The sequence below is a fragment of the Natator depressus genome, chromosome 3, assembly GCF_965152275.1.
Source record: "Natator depressus isolate rNatDep1 chromosome 3, rNatDep2.hap1, whole genome shotgun sequence".
Classification (NCBI taxonomy): Eukaryota; Metazoa; Chordata; order Testudines; family Cheloniidae; genus Natator; species Natator depressus.
In genome coordinates, this window is record NC_134236.1 from 59,090,000 (window position 1) to 59,112,431 (window position 22,432).

Below are 22,432 nucleotides of genomic sequence, written 5' to 3' on the forward strand. Positions count from 1 at the left end.
AGACAAGGGTGGATACCGGAACCATGGTGGCTGTGAAGTGGGTTGTCTGGTGCTCTGTGCCCTGATTTGAGGAGGGAGGAAGGGATTCTGATCTTCCTTCATTACTGCTGGGGAACCTTATCTCAGGCCTGCTGCAAGAAATCATGATTTGGTTCACAGGCTAAATACTTGATACAAATACAATGTAGTAAAAACAGTTATTAAATTGTCAAAGAAACAAAAGAAATACAATATGTGTGTTAGGTGTCAGTATAGTGCTACTTGAGTCAAGATCACTGACACTTAGGGGTCTACTTCTTGTGTGATACATGATTTATGACACATTACCAGCTGATCTTATGCCATTTCAGTTAATTAGCACAAAAATATTAGAGAGATTGAGATATAAAAAATCCAGTAGAGAACATATTCAGAGACATATAGATAACAGCTGAAACTGAGCATCTACCTGGGATTTAAATGTTATGCTAATAAAATTATAGCAATATGTTAGAAATAGTTGTTTGGTAAGTAATTTGTCTTTAAATAATCCATCTATTAACACAAAACCAAGATGCAAAATCTCAGTCATGATTTGAAAAAATAAACTTGTAAAAGAAGCGTGTCTATTATATAACTGATGGATGCACATTTTTGGCATTTATTTACATGTTTATCAGGTATTCAACTGGGAGCTGATTAAAAGTCTCCAAATTTTTTTCCCATTAATAAGGTCTATTCCAGACTGTTTTTTTCAGATTTATGACTCTACATCTCCCACTATTAAAAAAACCAGTTGAATGGAATTCATTCTAGCTCTGAAACTCTGTGTGTGTATGTAATTTGTCTGCTTCTAAAATGCTACTTCCTAAAGTTGATGCAGGGATCATACTTACTATCCAAGTTATAACTTCATTTTGAATAGTACAGTGCACACATTATATTACCTGTGTCCATTGATGTTAATCTGGAAATTGGACATTGTAGCAAAAGTGTTAAAATTATACAGCTCATAAATATTTGAAATAAACTTCTTTATTAAAAAAAGGAAAGCTGAAATCAATAAAAAAGTGGTAAAATAAATTGTATCTGATATGGAGAAGAATGTCCTGTAAAGGGAAGTACATTTAAAATAATTACAGGAGACCACATCAGCACAATAACATTAGCTAGCACTTAAATGGAAAATTAACCAATTTTTCTCATCTGAAAGGAAGTTCAGAACACACGTCTCAAAAGCTGATGGATGCACATTTTTGGCATTTATTTACATGTTTATCAGGTATTCAACTGGGAGCTGATTAAAAGTCTCCAAATTTTTTTCCCATTAATAAGGTCTATTCCAGACTGTTTTTTCAGATTTATGACTCTACATCTCCCACTATTAAAAAAAACCAGTTGAATGGAATTCATTCTAGCTCTGAAACTCTCTGTGTGTATGTAATTTGTCTGCTTCTAAAATGCTACTTCCTAAAGTTGATGCAGGGATCATACTTACTATGCAAGTTATAACTTCATTTTGAATAGTACAGTGCACACATTATATTACCTGTGTCCATTGATGTTAGTCTGGAAATTGGACATTGTAGCAAAAGTGTTAAAATTATACAGCTCATAAATATTTGAAATAAACTTCTTTATTAAAAAAAGGAAAGCTGAAATCAATAAAAAAGTGGTAAAATAAATTATATCTGATATGGAGAAGAATGTCCTGTAAAGGGAAGTACATTTAAAATAATTACAGGAGACCAAATCAGCACAATAACATTAGTTAGCACTTAAATGGAAAATTAACCAATTTTTCTCATCTGAAAGGAAGTTTAGGACACACGTCTCAAAAGCAGAGGGTCTTTTGACATTCAAGCACTTGAAATGGGGCTGCAGTTGGCTTTGTTTTATTTAACAGGGCAGAATCCGATGCTTAGCATGAGCACAGAAAGAAAAGGAGTACTTGTGGCACCTTAGAGACTAACAAATTTATTTGAGCATAAGCTTTTGTGAGCTACAGCTCACTTCATCGGAGTGAGCTGTAGCTCACGAAAGCTTATGCGCAAATAAATTTTGTTAGCCTCTAAGGTGCCACAAGTCCTTTTCTTTTTGCGGATACAGACTAACACAGCTGCTACTCTGAAACCTGACACTAGCACAGAGATGGTCTTGAGTAATGCTTGTGGATAGAAAGGGGTGTTCCTAAGGTGTCAGATGCCAGGTAGTTTTATTCCAGAAATAACTAAAAATGTATAGTTTATAGAAAGAAGAAATGGGGACACTCCTTTAAGTATATTATTTTCCAAAGTCAGTAGTGAGATCTGTCTGTGTATCATAGCTAACTAAAACATTTTATAGATGGTCAAGGGAATTTTGTTTAAGGGTTGGTGAATCTTGTTTGTTTTATCAAGGATAACATAAGCAGTTTATAAATGGACAGCAGTAAGTGATATTTGTGATAATTACCGGGTGAACAGCACATCTGACCGCCCACCCTTTGGTTTCTCTGAGTGCATTCCCTCTCAGTAGTCCTAGATTATTACATAGCAGTTCCATAACCATGAGAAACTTAACTAAGACAATGGGTGCACTTAAAACACTACAGAGGGTACAGCTGCAGCTGCACCCCTGTGGTGCTTCAGTGTAGACACTTACTATAGCAATGGAAGGGGTTCTTCTGTTGCTGTAGGTAAGCCACCTCCCCAAGAGGGGGTAGCTAGGTCAACTGAAGAATTCTTCCATCAACCTAGTGCTATCTGCACTAGGGGTTAGGTCGGTTTAACTACATCTCATGGGTGTGGATTTTTCACACCCTGAGAGATGTAACTATGCCAGTATAACTTTTCAGTGTAGGCCAGCCCAAAGTTCTATGAAGTGACAATAGTATTAAACTTAGGTACGTAAAGAAGCCATTCAAATGAAATAGTTTTTTATACACCCACTATAAGGGACCAGGACATAGGTGGTCTGGCCTAGTGTTCACAGCTGAGCTGGTGTCCACATGTCAAGGACGGCCACAAGACATTAGTCCATGAGCAGAGGTCAAAGGAATCACTAGACCTAGGTTCAATAAGCAAGAGTCAGGGTCAGAGTCTGGCTGGGGGCGGAGACTTGAGACCAGAGGTAGTACCAGGCTGGAATCTGGAGGCAAGAGTCAGAGTCAGGCTGGGGTTGTAGACTGGAGATCAGAAGACAAGATGTGGTCAGGAGTCACAGCAGGCCAGAAGTCCAGGGTACTTGACCAATCAGAAGGCTGCAGGGTACTGTCATTCTGGACCCTTTGGGCGGTACTTCCTGCAGTGCCCAGTCTCTGCAGTGTTCCCTGGATGTGGCTGTGCCTGCCCTTCCAGTGGCAATGTGAGAATATCAGCCATTATAGGCTCTACAGATCTGGGTTCTAATCCCATGGAGCGTTACTCACAAACTCACTTTAAGGCAGTGGTCCCCAAACTTTTCATGTCATATCTCCCTTACCCCTGTATGCGCCCTCCTGCCCCTCACCCCCGGGTGCTGTGGTTGGAAACCAGGGATGGGAGTGGAGCCGTGGTTCCCGGGGGTAGGGAATGTGGATGGGGTAAGAGGGCCAAGGCTGGGGGCGGGTCTGGGGCTGGGAGTGGAGTCAGGGCAGGGAGTGGAGTTGTGGCCGGGGGCCACGGCTTAGGGCAGGACTGGGGCTGGGCTGCAGTTGAGGCCAGCAGCCAAGGCTGTGGCCAGGTATGGAGCCAGGCCAGGAGACATGGGAAGATGCTAGGGCTGTAGCTGGGGGCATGGCCAGGGCTGGGAGTGGAGCCACGGCTAGGAGGTGGGGCTGCTGCTGGGGGCAGGCCAGAGCAGAGCTGGGGGCAGAGCTGGGCTGTGTGGCACTCCCTCCCCCTGCCTCCGTGGGGCCTGGCACAGGCCCCACCATACCCCCCCCACCGAATGTTCCTGTGCACCCCCCTGGGGGGCGTGCCCCACAGATTGGGGACCACTGCTTTAAGGAATGGTTTTGAGACAGGCATATTAATGAATACTAAGAATCTTAAATTCAAAGTAATTCCCATTAGTTCGCTGTTTAGTTTGTTTCCTCTCCAGGAGAATGCAATCGGTACAATCTAGTGCTAACATGAGAAGTTTTAAGTGCCTAACAGTGTTTCAATATCCAATGAAAATTATTGCAAGAACTGATTAAATGTAATTCCTTTGCAATGCTTTTGCAAACATCATGTCACCAATGGTGCTGAAGTTTTCGTAGTGTCATGTGGCAGAAGCAATGTTGGCCTTGAAGAATGTTTCTTCTCAGTACCAGGTTTACAGTGGTGCCAATGATGCTCTGGTGCTGGCCCCACACTCAGAAGGGGCCCGGGCACCTGGACTGTGGCCCTGCCCCCCACCCCCGATACCCCACCCCACTCGGTCTCTTCCCCAAGGCCCCCGCTTGCTGCTCACTCCTCTCCACTCCCTCCCCCCTGTGCAAACAGTGGGTGGGGCTTAAGGGGGGAAAGGCCGAGTGGGGGTGAGGCCTTGGAGCAGAGCATGGGCAGGGCCTTGTGGGGAAGAGGCCAAGCAGCGGCGGGGCCTCAGGCGGAGTGCAGGGGGCAGGGCCACAGTCCAGGTGCTGGGATTTACAAAAGATTAATCCGGCCCTGCTTCTTCTTGGTGCTGTTTTGTGGTTTCTTTTTTCTTTGCCTTTTGTTGCTGTTTACTTACTTGGATGAGATGAGATTAACAGGCTCAGAAGAGATCAGAGTGCTGAGTTGGTATGTCAATTTAAAGAGAGAGACTTTTTTTCATCCATAGTCTCCGAAGGTGGAAGATGGACTTCTTTCATCAGAGGCTTAGCAGGATCCAAATATCAGCTGTTGTCACCCTTTCATTGGTTGTACCTTCATGGAAAGATCTAGGTAGCATCTTTAGCTCCTGAATATGCTCCTAATAGTTCATATGCCTCAGGATTGTAAATCTTCAACTTCATGATCTTCAGTGCCACTCACTCAAATTTGGCCCATGCCATGTGAGCACAGGACGGGTGATAGGAGCAGCTGGCATTGGGAATGCTGAGCCAGGAGTGGGGTCCTGGTGAGCAGCCAGGAAGGACTCGGGGACGGTGGGTGAGAGCCTGGCATTGAGGATCCCATCATAAAAACAACTAAGCTAAGTGGGGACTGTTGGGGGGCTGCAAGGTGAGGAGTTGTGGGGACTGTGCAGGGGGAGGATGTTGGTGGGAGTGGGGCATGTTGGGAACTGTGGCCTATGGGGCTGAGATGTTTGGAGCTTCTGTGAATGAGAAGTACATCAGGGCTCCTGGGATGTGGGGGGGGGGGGTAGGGGGGCCGTCAGGGTAAGAGGGCGGCTGGTGGAGGGTTGTTGGGGTATATGTGGGGTGGGATGAGCATTCAGGGAGGTGTGCAGGATGAGGAATGTATGGGGTGGAGGCACTTTGCTGAACAGCCCCTATTCATGCTATACAGGGCTGGCAGCAGCTGGAGCAGAACTGGAGCGAGGTCGAGTGCTGCTCAGGTTTGGCCCAGTAGCCCCTTCATCATGATGGAGGGACGGCTGGTCCAAAAATGAGTGAAAGTGGGGAGCTCCCAATTTCCACAGTGCATAGGCCCCAAAATTCTTTAATCACCATTAAATGGTTACACTGATGCTTTGTGGATGTGATGTCATGAATTTGGCCTCATCCTGCAAACAGCTCCAGGTGGGCAGACCCTTACACCCTCCCAGAGCCTCACTGAAGTGACTGGGGTTTAACACCTTACTGAGTTGGTGAGCAACAGCTATGCTGTGTTCTTGCCACCTAATATATTTGTTCAAAAAGTACATATTGTAAATAAATCGGTAGTATCCTGTGTCTCTATCCACTCGTTTTCTTCCCACTAAGGAATGAAGAGACCTCTTAGGTGAAATTCTGAAATTGTCAGAATTTTTTTTCATTGACATCCACAGGGCCAGGATTTCACCCTTGGAGTTCAATTTTTTTGCTACATTTATTATTATTATTATTTATTATTTATTTTGTTATTTATTATAGCACTTAGGAGACCCAGTCATGGACCAGGACCCATTATGCTAGGTGCTGAACAAACAAAAGAACAAAGTGATGGCCCCTGCCCCTTAGAGCTTACAATCTAAGTATAAGACAAAACACAACAGATGGATACAGACAGATGGGGAAGCACAATACTGGTGAGCACGCTAGGCAGTGGTCTCAGCAAAGCAGCACCCTAACCGTTGTCCAGTTTTTTGTTGGCATTACAGGAGATGTTATTATTTCTAGTTGCACTGCCAGCCGCTCACCCCGATCGGGAATCCTTTGTGCTAACTGCTGAAAAAACAGAGGTAGACACAGTCCTTTCTCACAAGAGTAATTAGATAGTGTAACATCATAAAAATTTAATCCTTTATTTACCATACCTGTTGTATAGAAATAGGGTATATATTAATCACTGAGCAATTGTTAACAAAAGGAGGAAATTATATCATAGAAAACCATATAGTAACACAATATAGTTTCTGTTATTAGAATTGATAGCACAAGAGTTGTACATTTAGATCAAAATGTATTAGGCTGGGAGGATTGGGGAACTGTTTCTATGATATTCCATTAATTGATGCATTAAAATTAGTATTTATTGTTAAAATTTCCGATGTTTCAGCATGAAGCACAGCCATACTTTTGCCTTGAACCTGAATTTCTATGGGAAATCTCTAATTTTCTAAGTACCTAACAATCACTGAAATCATTTTAATAGAAAATGTCGGGCATTGTCACAGGAATTTAGCATGTGTTGAATACAAAGTAGTAGAAACAGTGCTTTTTACCTGAATTCCTCTTATTGATTTGTGAAAATGGAATGACAAACAGATGCAAGACCTAAAGACTTTAGGATATTATGAACAGATAAATGGATAATGAATATGTGAAAGAACAACTCACAAGGAAACAAGTAAGGCTTTATACTGTAAAGAATTGAATTAAAGAAGGGTGTCACTCGTGCGGTCTACACCTGGGTGTGCACCTGAGAGCTAGGAACAGTGAGCAAGCACTGCCCAAACCCAGGTGGCATAGCAACCCATGGGATTCATTGGTTGGATCTAATCACAACAGACTGGTGTCAATGCAGTTATGGGGGTGGAACCATATTGTAACAGTTGGAACCTTTACACTTCTCTTTGTCAAAGTGTTGCACGTGGCTGATCCAAAAGGGTCAAGGAGGATGTGGGGCATATTTGCCACTTATCCCTAAAGCAGTCAGCTGTAAAGGAGAAGTGCAGAGTGCACCCTCTTAAAGGGGAGATGCAGTAGCTATTATCCTCTGGAACTCTGGAAGCCTTTGGATTGTTTGAGGCACAATGCCTCCCAGATTTTCAGAGATGGGGCAGCGCAGCATTCAGGGAGCAATGCATTAATGACACAATTTTATGTCATTCTGAAAACAAGAACTATTAATTGTAGGACCCAATCCTGTACTCATCGCTCAGGAATCAGTAGAGCAGGGGTTTACAAACTTCATTGCACTGCACCACCCATTCTGACAAAAAAAATTACTACAAGACCTCAGGAGGGGGGACGGAAGCCTGAGTCCACCCAAGCCCTGCCACCCTGGGTGCGAGGGAACAAAGCCAAATTCCCACCGCCCCAGGCTGAGGGGCCAAAGCCCAAGGTCTTCAGCCCCAGGCAGGGGGCCTGTAACCTGAGCCCTGCTGCCTAGGGCTGAAGCCCTCGGGCTGTACTTGGGCTTTGGCCCTAGGCCCTAGCAAGTCTAAGCCAGCCCTGGCAACCCCACTAAAATGGGGCCATGATCCACCTTGGGATCTTGATCCACAGTTTGAGAACCACGCTAGAGTTTTACCTGACAAGGGGTGCAGGGCATGGTCCTGGAACCAAGATAAACTGTTATGTTCTTCTTTTACTTGAGTGAGCAAACATTTCAACTTCCAATAAACTGTGAATCATAAAGCACTATTATTATTATTTTATTTGCATTACGCTAGCACCTAGCCATTATTATTTGGATGATGCCATTTATGTGTCATAGAAGTTTTACAGGTTACCAAACTAAAATTGCAGAAGCTGATGCAAAGTCATCGGGAATCGAAAATGTGAGAAAAATTAGTTCTTTCTTTTTCTGGTAGCTTGAAAATAATAAATACATTTGTTTTCAAGACTTTCTGGACCAGAGCTGGTGTAAATTGGCATAGCTCCATCTGACCCACTGGAGTTAAGCTGATTTACACCAACTGAGATTCTGGCTCTATGTGTTTCCATTAATATAGAGATGCTGGTTTTATCTGATGTTTATATTAACGTTTATTTCACAGGACTATTTTGATAGATTCTGGTTCACTTTCTGAGTTCCTGAAAACCACTGGCACAGAGACCCCAATCTACAATGAGCTCTGTACAAACAGGGCCTATACCCATTAGAAGCTCCATTGCAAATAATATCTTAGTTTAGTGCTCTACGTAATATTATGAAACTTTATTTTAAGTACAGAAAATATAAGTAAAATAAGAGAAGAGCTATTGTTTTGTATGCAAATCTCTTGAATACAATAGCTAGTGTAACTAATTAACCGTGACTCTCTTATGACTGGGAAAAATAACCCAGAATTTACAATATCAGCATTTTTTCTTTACTTAAATACCATCTGATTCTGTAAAATAATGGTCTGGAACCAAGGGAACCTGATGGCCACAGCAGGTATGCAGCAAATTAACCCAAGGTTATTTAGAGTTTTAATGAATAATTATATTAATTAATGTAGAAATTAAAATAGTTTTTAGCCATTTGAATGTTATATTAAGGGAAATTTATTATCACAGAAAAGCATCTGAGAAGCATGCTAATTTAATAACAAAGTACAGTTTGAATCCTAATTAGAGAGAGAAAAACAAACAAAAAGCACTAACAATAATTGTTACCCTGTTTGAGTTGTTACCCTGTTTGAGTTCATTAATTATCAGCCCAGTTCACTGAAGCCCTATATAACCTTTTGTTAATTTCATATTTGATCTGCTTTCCTGGGCCAGATACATTATATATGCACAAGGGCTGCAAGACTGAAACACACATGCTTATCTCCTATGATGTTAATGGGAATTTTGAATGTAAAAAAATGTCAGTTCAGATGGAGCTGATACTATTGTGTCCTGTTGAGCAGAATTAGTAGCATTCCAGGAAGTAGTGAAGACTTTTTTCCCACTCAAATGATCTGTTTTATCAACTACTGGGGAAAACTTGGGCTTGGTTACTCACCCCCTCTACAAAAGGCTACCATTCGTAGTGTATATGTAGTCACGGGTGAAGTCTACCCGATGAGTTCCTTAAAGAGGCCAGATTAAAGAACAGTGCGGTCTTATTCTGATTTACGTGCCTGTGTGTGTTGCTTAGAATGACATATTTACAATGCCTTTTAAAATGATATGAAGTCACTATAAGGAATCCAATAACTGTCCAAATTATTATGTATATTTCCAGTTATGTTTGGTCCTTGTGTCTCCATCACTGAGGGACAAAACAAAAAACCAACAATATTCAAAGTATTTAAAAGTCTGGATTTTGTTCTCATTTTTGTAGTAAGTAGGAATTTTCTGTAGGCTCATAGCTTCACCTGGTTTCATATATAAAATAAAAATCCTGAATTTGATTTGTTTTACACAGGAGTAACTCCATTGACCTCAGGGAAGTTAATCTAGGCTCACACTGGTGTAAGGAAAATCAGAACCAGGTGAACGGTGTCTAAGTAGGTGAGCAGCCACACATAAAAAACATTTAGTAAAGTATCCACATGAGTCTGATCCTGCTCTCTCTTGCCAAAAGTACAGTTAACATCAATGGTTTGGGAGGAGTAAGGGCAGTGTAACTGGGTCCCAGAAGTCCTGCCTAGACATCAGTAGGACAGAAAATGGAAACAGAAATCTGAAATTCTATCTCCAACTCCCTCAGTTGCTCCCTTGGTATTGAAGTACCTGTAGCGTTTGAAGTCTTCCAGTGGTTTGAGGCATCTAGCAGTAGTAGCTCGTGCCAGCTGTAATAACTGGCACAAGCACTGGGTTTCATTCTTGACTCTGATTTTCCTGTCCTGTGGTCTAAGACAGAATTTCAAATTTATTCAAGAGTAGCTTATGACCTATGAGCTTCTTATACCCTTTAAATGATGATTTTAAAAAAAATCTCATATAGAAATTGTTATAAATATAAAGGGAAGGGTAACCACCTTTCTGTGTACAGTGCTATAAAATCCCTCCTGGCCAGAGGCACCATCCTGTTACCTGTAAAGGCTTAAGAAGCTCAGCTAACCTGGCGGGCACCTGACCCAAAGGACCAATAAGGGGACAAGATACTTTCAAATCTTGGAGCGGGGGAGGAGGCTTTTGTTTGTGCTCTTTGTTTACGTGTTGTTCTCTCTTGGGACTGAGAGAGGCCAGGCAGAAATCCGTCTTCTCCAACCCATCCTAATCCAAGTCTCCAATATTGCAACCACTATAGGTAAGCCAGGCAAGGTGGATTAGTTTATCTTTTGTTTTATGTGAATTTTCCCTGTGTTAAGAGGGAGGTTTATTCCTGTTTTCTGTAACTTTAAGGTTTTGCCCAGAGGGGGATCTTCTGTGTTTTGAATCTGAATACCCTGTAAAGTATTTTCCATCCTGATTTTACAGAGATGATCTTTATCTTTCTTTTTTTTTAAATAAAATCCTTCTTTTAAGAACCTGACTGATTTTTCCATTATTCCAAGATCCAGGGGTTTGGGTCTTTGATGATTTTGTAACAAATTGGTTAGGATATTATTCTCAAGCCTCCTCAGGAAAGGGGGTGTGTAGGGCTTGGAGGGATATTTTGGGGGAAGACGTCTCCAAGTGGTCTCTTTCCCTGTTCTTTGTTTAAAACGCTTGGTGGTGGCAGCATACTGTTCAAGGACAAGGCAAAGTTTGTACCTTGGGGAAGTTTTTAATCTAAGGTGGTAAGAATAAGCTTAGGGGGTCTTTCATGCGGGTCCCCACATCTGTATCCTAGAGTTCAGAGTGGGGAAGGAACCCTGACAGAAATATAGGTTGAAAAATATGACTCTTCCAGTCATTTAGCTAAAGCAATGGCCACTGGAGACCTGATCCTGCAAGATAATAGGATCATTTGCCAAGTGGTTGCGCTTAAAATTTATTTTATTTGTGAAAAATTCTACTGGCTTGAGAGCTAGAGACTGGGAGTGGCTAAGTCATTATGCAAGGTAGCCTGTCTCCCCTTGTTTTTTTCCTACAAACCCCCCCCAAGACGTTCTGGTTAAACTTGGATTATTGCTGTGCACATTGTAAGATGAGCTATTGCCAGCAGGAGAGTGAGTTTGTGTGTGTGGTTTTTGGAGGGGGGTGTGGGGGGGGGGTGAGAAAACCTGGATTAGTGCTGGAAATGACCCACCTTGATTATCATGCGCATTATAAAGAGAGGTTTCAAAGAGGGATGGGCTATTACCAGCAGGAGAGTGAGTTTGTATGTGTGTATGTGGGGGGGGGGGGAAGGGTGAGAAAACCTGGATTTGTGCTGGAAATGGCCCTACTTGAAGATCACTTTAGATAAGCTGTTACGAGCAGGACAGTGGGGTGGGAGGAAGTTTTGTTTCATGGTCTCTGTGTGTATATAATGTCTTCTGCAGTTTCCACGATATGCTATGCATCCGATGAAGTGAGCTGTAGCTCACAAAAGCTCATGCTCAAATAAACTGGTCAGTCTCTAAGGTGCCACAAGTACTCCTTTTCTTTTTTCTTTATACTTAAATGGGCAATACTGCTAGAAATGGTGATATGTCTCAGAATAAAACTGAGATGTTTCAATCTACGTATCCAATCTAAAAAAATTCATACTCTTGTGAAGAATGTCTGAAAGCAAATTCTTTATCTCTTTTACTCCCTTGACTTTAATATGCCCAAATGGCCTTTTTTTCTTCAAAATGTGTATGTGAAAGAGAGAAAGTGTGCTTTCTGACAGAAAAGACCTTGTACCACAGGACACCTTGAATCACATACAAGATTTCAAGACACAATTAATTCCCTTACCCCCCTCCCCACCACTTACTATAGCTATGAAAACACTGAGAACAGGAATTCCTAATGGTAATATTGGAAATGAACTCTAAACAAAACGGGCAGTAATAGACACCAGTGTGAAGTTACATAAAGTTTAGTACACTTTATCTCATTCATTATATCAGCAATATATGCTGTGAGTTTCAGCCAAATGGTTAATGCTGTAAAATAATACTTCTGTATAGTATTCATGAATGAATTTCATTCTTGCCTATTCTAGCTCAGAAGCATTAGTGGGGCCTGGACCATGAAGGAGAGCATCTTTCTATGTGTATGAATCAGATTCAGTACATGGGATGAAGAATTATGACAGTTTCAGCGTGCTTCCCATGCATATGCATACCCCGTTTGCCATACAAACTAGTTTTGTAGTAATTCATTCAAAATGTGACTAGATTTTAACAAGCAAGAGATTTTTAAGGGAATCAAGACAGTGACTGGAGATCTACCATGTGCCCCTCCTTCCACCACTCCCAAAGAAAAAGTAAACTTCACCAAGGGAATCAAGTGTAAAATGACTAGATCCCTTCCATGAACACACAAAAAGTTGGAAACCTCATCTGACCATATGTAAGCCAGATTTAGCCATTTACAATATAAAAGTGGTAGCTAAATAACTAAAATACTATTTCTCTAATTTTTCCAACCAGATTGTATTTCCTTTTTTCATTCTTGGCCAACAGGGAATTGACCTATAGGGAATCTGCCACATGCTAAACCACTATTGAGAATTACTAGAAAAAGGAAGTATTTTGCAATATAGTTAATGAATTGATTAAGCAAGAAAATTAATAAGGAACATATCACACTAGAATACTGTGCAGTAATTCTGTCCATAGACTTACCTTAGTGCTTGCTGAAATAGTGTAATTAACCCCACTAACCTATCATATTAATTGTTCTTTGGATTTTCTTTAAAACAAAGCAATGCTAGGCCTTTTCTGTTACTGTGTTATGGATAAGGACATCTCATCTTAGGTTTATATGTGATTTATGAATTTAAATACAAGGATTTACAAAGGTGAAAAAGGAAGCTTCCAGAGGGGCTTATAAGTACAGTTTAATAAATGTGGTAAATTTAAATCAAGCTGACACATCATTTTAGAAAGGGATTGCATGTTTGGAAAAAGCTGTACACAAGGATAGGCAAACACAGTACAGAATAGATCAATATAAGGCCATTAATTATAAGTTAAGTTAAGTTATTACACACCACAAAACTATGTATGCCATTAGTTCATGTAAATGAGTCCCTGAGCTAACCATAGGTGCTGTCTGCAACTGACTTGCTTTCAGGAGTTTTAGGCTTTTACTGTGTAAAAAAAAAAAGAAAAGAAAAACCAAAAACATATGAATGATTCCTGGAAAAAAATCAAAGGTGGGTCAACCCTTTTCCTGAAAATATTCCTCTGTTTAATTTATTTGTAATGCTTACTTACTGGTACCATGCTAGTCCTCATCCTGTAAAGATAACAAATTAATTGGCTGACATAGAACAGCTTTATTCTGGACAGAGAAATGTTGTCACCTGTCAAATAAAATATAATTTTCGTCCTTCATTTCTTGATAAACTGCTTAATAAGTTCCGTCAAGTACTTTTCTCTTCCATTTGCAAGTTAACCAAAGTCTCATTTAATCATTTTAAAACCAGTATACCATATCAATGACATTTTGGGAGTAAATCTAAATGAAGATTATAATACCATGCCTGTACTCAATGCACTATTTCACATCATGTCTTTGAATTCCAATCACTTTAAGAAATAGTGAGCTAAATTCTACTTAGTTAAACTGCTGTAACTCCATTGACTTCACTGGTTTTACTGAAAGCAGAATTTGGCCTGCCGTATGTGCCGCAAATATAGGTTGAAACTTTTGAAATGTGTAGACCAGGGATCGGCAACCTTTGGCACCCGGCCCGTCAGCGATATCTGCTGGTGGGCTGGTACAGTTTGTTTACCTGTAGCATCCGCAGGTTCGGCCAATCACAGTTCCCACTGGCCGCGGTTCGCCGTTCCAGGCCAATGGGGGCTGCGGGAAGCATTGTGGGCCGCGGGATGTGTTGGCCGCTGCTTCCAGCAGCCCCCATTGGCCTGGAACGGCGAACCGCGGCCAGTGGGAACTGTGATTGGCCGAACCTGCGGATGCTACAGGTAAACAAACTGTCCCGGCCCACCAGCGGATATCCCTTATGAGTCGCATGCCAAAGGTTGCCGATCCCTGGTGTAGACAATTGAAAGACAATTTCAACTTGAAAGTAAAGAAAACAAGGCCAGATTTTCAAAGGTTTTACACACACAGCTGTATGTGGAAAACTTACACACAATTTGTGCATACATTTACTGGGATACAAACTGTGTATGCCATTGGCCAGTTATGGTCACTTCTCTTACCTGACTTTAATGAGAGCAGGAACCAGCCCTAAATCAGAAGGACAATACTGCTAACACATGCTGCACCAGATGGGCACGTGGGGGTTTTATCTCAGACTGGTACAGAATAAAAACAGTGTTTCCTGAATTCCTATGTGTGGCCTAAATTATTTCACATGCATATCATTACCATGAAGTAAAATGAGAATGTATCTGCCAGAATACTAAGCTTTCAAAATAAGAGCCCAGTTTTGAATATGTATATTATTGGGTAACTTGTAAAATCACCTGGGGCCTGATTGTGGGACTTTGAAAGTCACTGAGAGTTTTGCCATTGACATTTATGGTGCAGGACTGGACACTTAATTGTTTCACATTAAATAGCTGACTTTAGAAGATATTTAGTGATGCACAGATCAGGACTGTGCCCTTAATAGGGACACTTTTGGGTGTTTGTATTTACTGTATGGACATGCAAGTCCTAGTATTTTGATGCCCTACAGAACCAGTTTGGTTTGATTCAGGAAAAGGAATACAGTTGCATTAGATGAATTGACTCGTCAGGCATAATTGTCAAGTATTTCTTGCTATTTTGTTTCTGGAGCCTGCAACAGACATGTCTTTTATTTTCCCTTTCCAGGAGTTTGTCATGATTGTTGTGTTTGGTTTGGAATATATCATTCGTATCTGGTCAGCTGGCTGCTGTTGTCGCTACCGAGGATGGCAAGGAAGATTGCGATTTGCGAGGAAACCATTCTGTGTAATAGGTGAGTTTCCCAATTAATTTCAATGTAAATTCCAAAGTTACAACCTAGACATCACAGGTTGGCTGATTTCTTGCACACATAATAACAGATTCAGTTTATTTACTTGATTTTACTGTAATTCTTTAAAAAAATGTCTGATTTAGAACCAACATGTTGGTGCAATAGTGAACCTGTGTAACAGCAGGATCTCAGCTTCATTACCCTCATCCTCTGACCTCCTTGTTCTCTCCAGTTGCTATTTGCACTCACTTGTTGCAACTCATTTCAAATTAGATTATAAACTCCTAGGGGCAGGAGACATATCGGCCTGTGTTTGGACGACACCTGGCACCAGGGGTCCCCAACCTGATTGCAGTAGCACCCAAAGGCCCCAATGCAAATAACAAATAATCTCACCAAAGAAGTCCTTCAGTTGCAGTGGGGCTGTAATGAGGGAAATATGAGTAGGTGGAATTCCCAAAAGAATCACTTTTGTTGAAGCTGTGATGTTTAGAATACAAGAGCAGCCAATATTAGCCACGTTGCAGGTTCCTTACAAGTACACTGACCAAAGTAAGTATGGGTGTGTCAGGTAAAAGTTGATTGGGAGTGTATAGAGAAGGTCACAGTGGGTTTCTACCATTTTGCATTACTCAGAGGTGTATCATCTATAAAAGCATCATTATAAAGCACTTTACAATAATTCCTATAATTATCAATTGTAGGGGCTGTTTTTCCAATAAATACAATAGAACTTTGAGTCCCATATCCGAACCATGGTTAGCCAGATCTAATGTGACCTTAGGGAACAACATGTCCCCTGAGGCTTACTGCACAGTTGGCTAAAGAGGAAAGCAGGGAGAGGAAGTTACCTGTTTCCCCAAGGCCAACTGGCTGAAGAGGAGACAGAAGGGACTTGTGTGTAGAAACTCCACTCTCTCCTGTCTTCTCCAGGCAGCCTTCATTGGGGAAGCCAGCCCCTCAGACATTCCCTCTCCCTGAATTCAGCCATATGACTCCCCTGCTTAATCAAACCCATGGGTATTTGCAGGTTTTTGGTACACTCAGCTCTTTCTAATAATCAAGGTTCTACTGTACATAATTCCAGATAACAGAACCAGACAGTTCAGCACAGGTGGTTTATTAACGATAAAATAAGTCAAACATTTAAATAACAGAAACATGTTTAACATCCCAGATTACTTGCTGCTGTCCTAGAACTCTTTGTTTGGAGATAACCACAATTTGTTCAATCCAGCTTCAGTTTATCTTCAGTTTTCTTTCCTCCTACTGTGTGCAAGCCTTTTGCTGCTAACTAACTTCATTTTGGAGGTGTTAATTCCTTGCATAAAGTAAGTTAGTTAAGGGAAACAGTCATGCTCAAAGTTACACATCCAAACCTGTGTTACTTATGAACCTGTCGATAATTAAAGAAGGCCAGATTATGGCCCATTCTGGGCACTAGCCGAAGGGAGTAAGAAGGGCATAAAGCACCCCATATACCATAACGCGGCTTCCAGTACCTGGTGGGTAGCATGCTCCACAGTGCTGCTGTGTCCCCTCCTGCGTGCCAATGAGCAGGAAGGAGTGAGGAGTGAATACAGCTTTGACTCCGACCCCTGGCGGTGTATCTACACCAGCATATCAGGGAGCACTTTCTGGCAGTCAGTCTCCCTTCTGGGCCATTCTAGGAGCAACACTGCAACATAGACTCCATTGCATGGGGCTAGGTCACAATCTAGACCAGTATTTTAAGCAATCGTTATATACTTTTCACCGTTTTCCCTGATTGTTTCTTGCTCTTCACTTGTTTCTAACTATTAAACTGGCCCCATTTGTTCCTATCTCTGCTTTTTCTCTTGGTCTATAGTATTCTCATGCTTCATGCCTCATGCTGCAGCATTTAAAAAATGAACTAATGGAAAAAAACGTAAGGAATGCCATTCTATTTGTTAGCATTTGTAAAATGTTTTTCCTGGGTGGGGACTCTAAATGTTGGGCCTAAACTATCTGACAGTATTGCTCTAAATATTTAGCAATTTTCCTTTATGGGTTATTTTATTTTTACTTTTTGAACCACTTGAAAACTAGCATTCTTTTCTATTTTTTTAATAGGTCTACTAATAATGGTGAGTCATATGGCTTTATTAGCTGAACTCCCCATTAAAATCAAAGTAGATTTCCTCTAAAATCTCATGACTATATTTGGCTTTTTGTTTTTTAATTCTTATTTACAGTTTATTCATTCTACTTCCCATTTCAATGTAATAGTGATATCTTTACAGCCATGGTCTGTTTGCCCTTAATTTAACTTGCCTGTATATCCTCAGCAGATCTAACTACTTTTGCAGTCAAACACAATTACTTAGGTCATTGGCCTAAGAGGTAGAAATAATAAATGTCCGGATTACCAAAAAGGTCAAGTTCAGAGAGCCTTTCTTTTGTTTAGATTTCATTCATGCCCTATCAGTGTGTAGTACTCACAACCAAAGGCCAATACTTACAATAATGAGCCTATGATGTCAGTAAGTCTGACAAGTTAGTTTACAAACAACTCCTTGGTAAGAAAAGATACATCAGTACATGTTGGCCAGCTTTGCACCCTATTCACTGTCTCAGAGGATATGGGAAATAGAATTGTGCTATTCATCCTGGCTGTGTATTTTGTGTTAGATTGAGAACTGCCTGATATCCCTTATTTTACCTAATTACTACTTGGCCAGTGTATCTCATCCACAGAGCACACAAGCGCTGACCCGTGTACTAGGCATATCAATTTGAAGCTGGAATTTCAGGTCTGCAAAGGAATGTTGCCATGTTGTGCTGTAGAGGCTCACAGCAGAGAAGGGATCAAGGCCCTCACTTCCTAGCTTCTCTTTATTGGGCCCCAATGACTGTTGATTTAATATATGATCTGTCCTAATTTTGACATATCTGTCCTTTATTTAGAAAAATGATAATTTGGATTCCAATACTATTTATATGGGTCTTTAATTTATCCTCTTCACTAAGGTAGTCAGACTGGTCAAATTGTGTCACTGAAGCGCAGGGCTGTGTAGGAGGAAGTGCCCAGCCATACAGCCCTTGGAAGAGCTTCCAAAAAGCAGCATGCCTCAGGAGGGAGCAATGCTCTCTGAAATTCTCCAGTATGCAAAGCCATACTGGATCAGACCAAAGGTCCATCTAGCCCAGTATCCTGTCTTCCAGCAGTGACCAATGGCAGGTGCTTCAGAGAGAATGAACAGAACAGATAATCATCAAGTGATCCATCCCCTGTTGCCCATTCCTAGCTTCTGGCAAACAGAGGCTAAGGACACCGTCCCTGCCCATCCTGGCTAATAGCTATTGGTGGACCTATCCTCCATTAATGTATCTAGTTCTTCTTTGAACCCTGTTATAGTCTTGGCCTTCACAACACCTTCTGGCAAAGAATTCCACAGTTGTGTTGTGTGTGAAGAAATACTTCCTTTTGTTCATTTTAAACCTGCTGCCTATTAATTTCATTTGGTTGTGAGGAGTAAATAACACTTCCTTATTTACTTTCTCCACACTAGTCATGATTTTATAGATTTCTATCATACCTCCCTTACTCGTCTCTTTTCCAAGCTGAAAAGTCCCAGTCTTATTAATCTCGCCTCATATGGAAGCTGTTCCATACCCCTGATCATTTTTTTTTGGCCCTTTTCTGTACCTTTTTCAATTCCAGTATATCTCTTTTTGAGATGGGGGACCAGATCTGCATGCAGTATTCAAGATGTGGGCATATCTAGGACACACTTACTCTAGGATGTTGCAGCCATAAAACAGAAAAATCTGAGCCATGCAAAATTACAAATTTTCATTAAAAGTCAGAAGGAACAAATCTGTGTTTGTGCAGCACTTAGCACAATAGAGTTTTGTCCATGACTGGGGTTCATAGGTGCTATTTCAATATTTAAAACAAGAAATGAGAATAATAGCAAGAAACTGTCAGTTCTGTTAGGCAATTCATTGACATCCCAAAACAAAAAGTGCACTTGAATGGCAAAAATACACTTCTTCCTTTAAAAAGGCATTGGCTTTGTAGCTAGCATAGGGAAGGATGGTGTAGTTATTAGAGCTGGGTGAAATGTTTTTTGGAAAACTTTACTTGTTGAAAAATGCAGTTTCAGTCAACCCAAAACTATTTGCAAATTTGATCCTATAAATTTCATCTGGGAAAAACTTTTCCAGGGACAGAGTCAGAGTGTGAGCATCCCCATCTCTCCCTATAACCTTTAGCGCAGAGATTAAGGCACTTGGGATGTGGAAGACCCAGGGTTTGAATTCCCATTCTGGAACAGGAACTTGAACACAGATCTACTCCTCCCATATGAGCATCCCCACCACTAGCTTATAGGGTATTCAGGCGGGGTGGAGGGGGGTTTGCTCTCAGTCTCTCTTGTTGAAACCATTTCACTTTGAGTAAATATTAGAGCAGAGACTTGAACTCAGCCTCCACCCTTCAAGGCAGTGCCCTAACCACCAGGGTACAGGCTATTCTGCATTCAGTCTCTCCTGTTGCAGCTGTTCTAATCTGAATAAACAACCAAACATTCATTGTGTCAAAGAGAGAGCGTGAGAACACCTCTCCAGCTTGGTGATTAAGGCACTCACCTGGGAGGTAGAAAACATGGATTCAAATCTTCTCTCTGCCTGATTCAGAGTAGCCATTTGAATCCACATCTACCTCATCTTGAAAAATCAATTATTTGTCCATCTCTGATAGTTATCCATTGTGACAGGGAGAGGAGGACTTGGGGGTTCTGTTTTAGGTGGAGCTGGGACATCCAGGAAGAAATGTGCCAGAGGCGGCTTCAGAGACAAACTGGAGGGATGGATTTATGACTCACGAGTATAAAGATGATAGCTGAAGCCATGACAGCTGATGAGGTCACCCAGGTCTGGAGAGAACAAAGGAAGGGACATGTCCCTTTTGGTTCAGGCTGAAAAGTAGGAGAGAGAAGAAAGTAGAACTGCCCAGGAAGAAGACACTAAAGGAGCACTATGAGAGGTAGGAGATCGAGTTGAGTAATTGTTCCTGAAAGTCCAGTGAGGACAATCAATGAGGATGGCAAAGTGTATTGTTTCAAAACAGCAGACAGAAAGAGGAGAATGAAGAAGTCACACTTGGATTTGTTCAGGAAGAGATGACTGGTGACTTTCATTAATGCAATTTGAGTGGAGTGAAGTAGGGGAAAGCCAGATTGAAAAGACTCCAGGAGTCAGCAATGTAGAAGCCACAATTGTGGGACTAGGCAACATGCTCAAGGAACTTGGAAGTCAATGGGAGGAGAAAGATTAGACAGTAGCTGATAAGGCAGGAGGGACTGAGAAAAGATTTTTTAGCATAGGGCGGAGGCATATCTGAAGAGAGAGGCAAAGGAATCAGAGGAGAGACAGAAAGTTATTACAGATGCATAAGAGAAGAAAAAGAATGGCATGGGGGAGGTCATGAGGTGAGAGCAGATGAAAAAGAAAAGTGAGTAGATAATTATCATAAATATTTCAACATTTTCCTTTCCGGCCCTAGTACCCCCAGTTCATACATAACAATCTCAATCAGCACCTTATCATAGCAAATACAGATACACTGTGAAATTGTCTCTAAATTCAGAAAAATATTTGTTAAGGGATTGTGCAAGTGGCATGTCTACAGAAAAGTTTAATAGTTTAAAAGTTTAAAAGTGAAATAAAAACTGTGATCAATATGATATTTCCTACACATCTACAATTGATCCAGCCATTTCCCTTCTTCTGGGAGACAGGATTAGTAGGAATGTCAGATCTTGAATACCACCTCACATATTACAGGGTTAGAATGGAAAACCCTCATACATCCACATTATTATTTTTAAAGAACTTTCATGGACATCTTACAGAAACACATGGCTATAAAGCCGCTCTGATACTGGGGTGTTTTAATTATTGGTCTAGCCATCACTGCTCTTAGAATCTGTCTCCAGTGTTTGTGGTCATTTGCTTCTGTGTTTGAGGTGTGAAAATTATGTGTTCCATCACAGCGTAACCATAGTCACATATATCACTTGATTACATGGAGTGAGGAACAAGAAATTAATCACCCAAACTTATGGCCAAACTCAGAGATCTGCCTTGTACAATTTTCCAAACTTCTTGAGTTTCCACCAGTTTTCCTTCATTTCTTGGCCTTCCAGTGTGCCTAGTCCCATGAAATACTACCCTCTCCTAACTAGAGAAGCTACCATCTTATCAATGGATACTTCTGTAAGGACATTATTTATCCTTTAAATCTGCAATGCTCCTTCTAACCAGAGGTACCGGTAAAGTATTAATGGTCTGATGGATGCACCAGTAGCAAACATACAAGCTATCTAGATCAGCTCCCACTTTGGTTTGGTGTTTGTCCTGATTTCCCAAGTCTGCTGAAGTATGTCTGCAGTTGCTGGCACGGTAGTGTGACACAACTCACTGTGTTTGTAACCAGAATGAACTGGTTACTGAAAAGGGCCTTCCTGTAGCATGAGAAGACAGCAAAGAGCTGACTACCCCAGCCAAACATCTTTCTCCTTGGTTTTTTTACTCTTCAATAAATCCATATTGACCAGATAACTCAGGCAAGGGTGTTCAGCGGTGGTCCCTCATCTCCTTCTTTTCCCAGACCCTGAGAAGTCTGTCCTGTGAGAATTACCATCTTTTGCTTTTCTGGAGTCTTATTACAGGCTGAAGTAGCTGGAAAACTGCTCCATGTTAGATCTTGTAGAAAATTAATCAAAGCCATGAATAAAAGGCACCACTAACAAACTTATCATTAGGTTCTAGTTAAGACTTTTGCTTTTGTGCTTTATTATGATGTCACCACCATCTTTCAGTAAATTGTTGCATACAACAGGGAGAAAATTTAATTCTTGAACTTGTGTTATACCAATAAAATAAAAACCAGCAGGATCTTATTAAAGGGAATAAGGCAAAATGCCACATTTATTGTGAATGCAGAAAGAATCATAGTAAGCAGTTAGTTATAGCTATAACATTCCATTCAATTTCATATTTATTCACACATTCATTCATACGCGCACACACACACACACACACACAGGTTCTACAAGGTTGTTATCATAGTTACCAGCCTTAGAGTTGCTCATGCCAAGCCACTGGGCAGGTAACCTGGACACGAGGAGGGAGCAGGACCTTGTCAGATGCACATCTGATGCTCCTGGAAGTTGGTTTGCAGAATCAGACCCCAAAGTTTTCAGTTTCTAGAGTCCATTTTTATAGGAATT

At 41.2% G+C, this 22,432-nt stretch overlaps 1 protein-coding gene and 1 pseudogene across 2 annotated transcripts in view; one reads left to right on the forward strand and one right to left on the reverse strand.

Annotated features, from left to right (window-relative positions):
- The window catches only part of KCNQ5 (potassium voltage-gated channel subfamily Q member 5), a 515,927-nt gene that overhangs the window by 384,650 nt on the left and 108,845 nt on the right, over window positions 1–22,432 (forward strand). For both annotated transcript variants that reach the window (XM_074947984.1, XM_074947985.1), the window contains exon 3: window positions 15,047–15,173. In XM_074947984.1, coding sequence (XP_074804085.1) covers window positions 15,047–15,173 — 127 coding nt within the window. The remainder of the gene's footprint in view (window positions 1–15,046; window positions 15,174–22,432) is intronic.
- Window positions 21,146–21,711, reverse strand: LOC141983831 (mpv17-like protein 2 pseudogene; annotated as a pseudogene).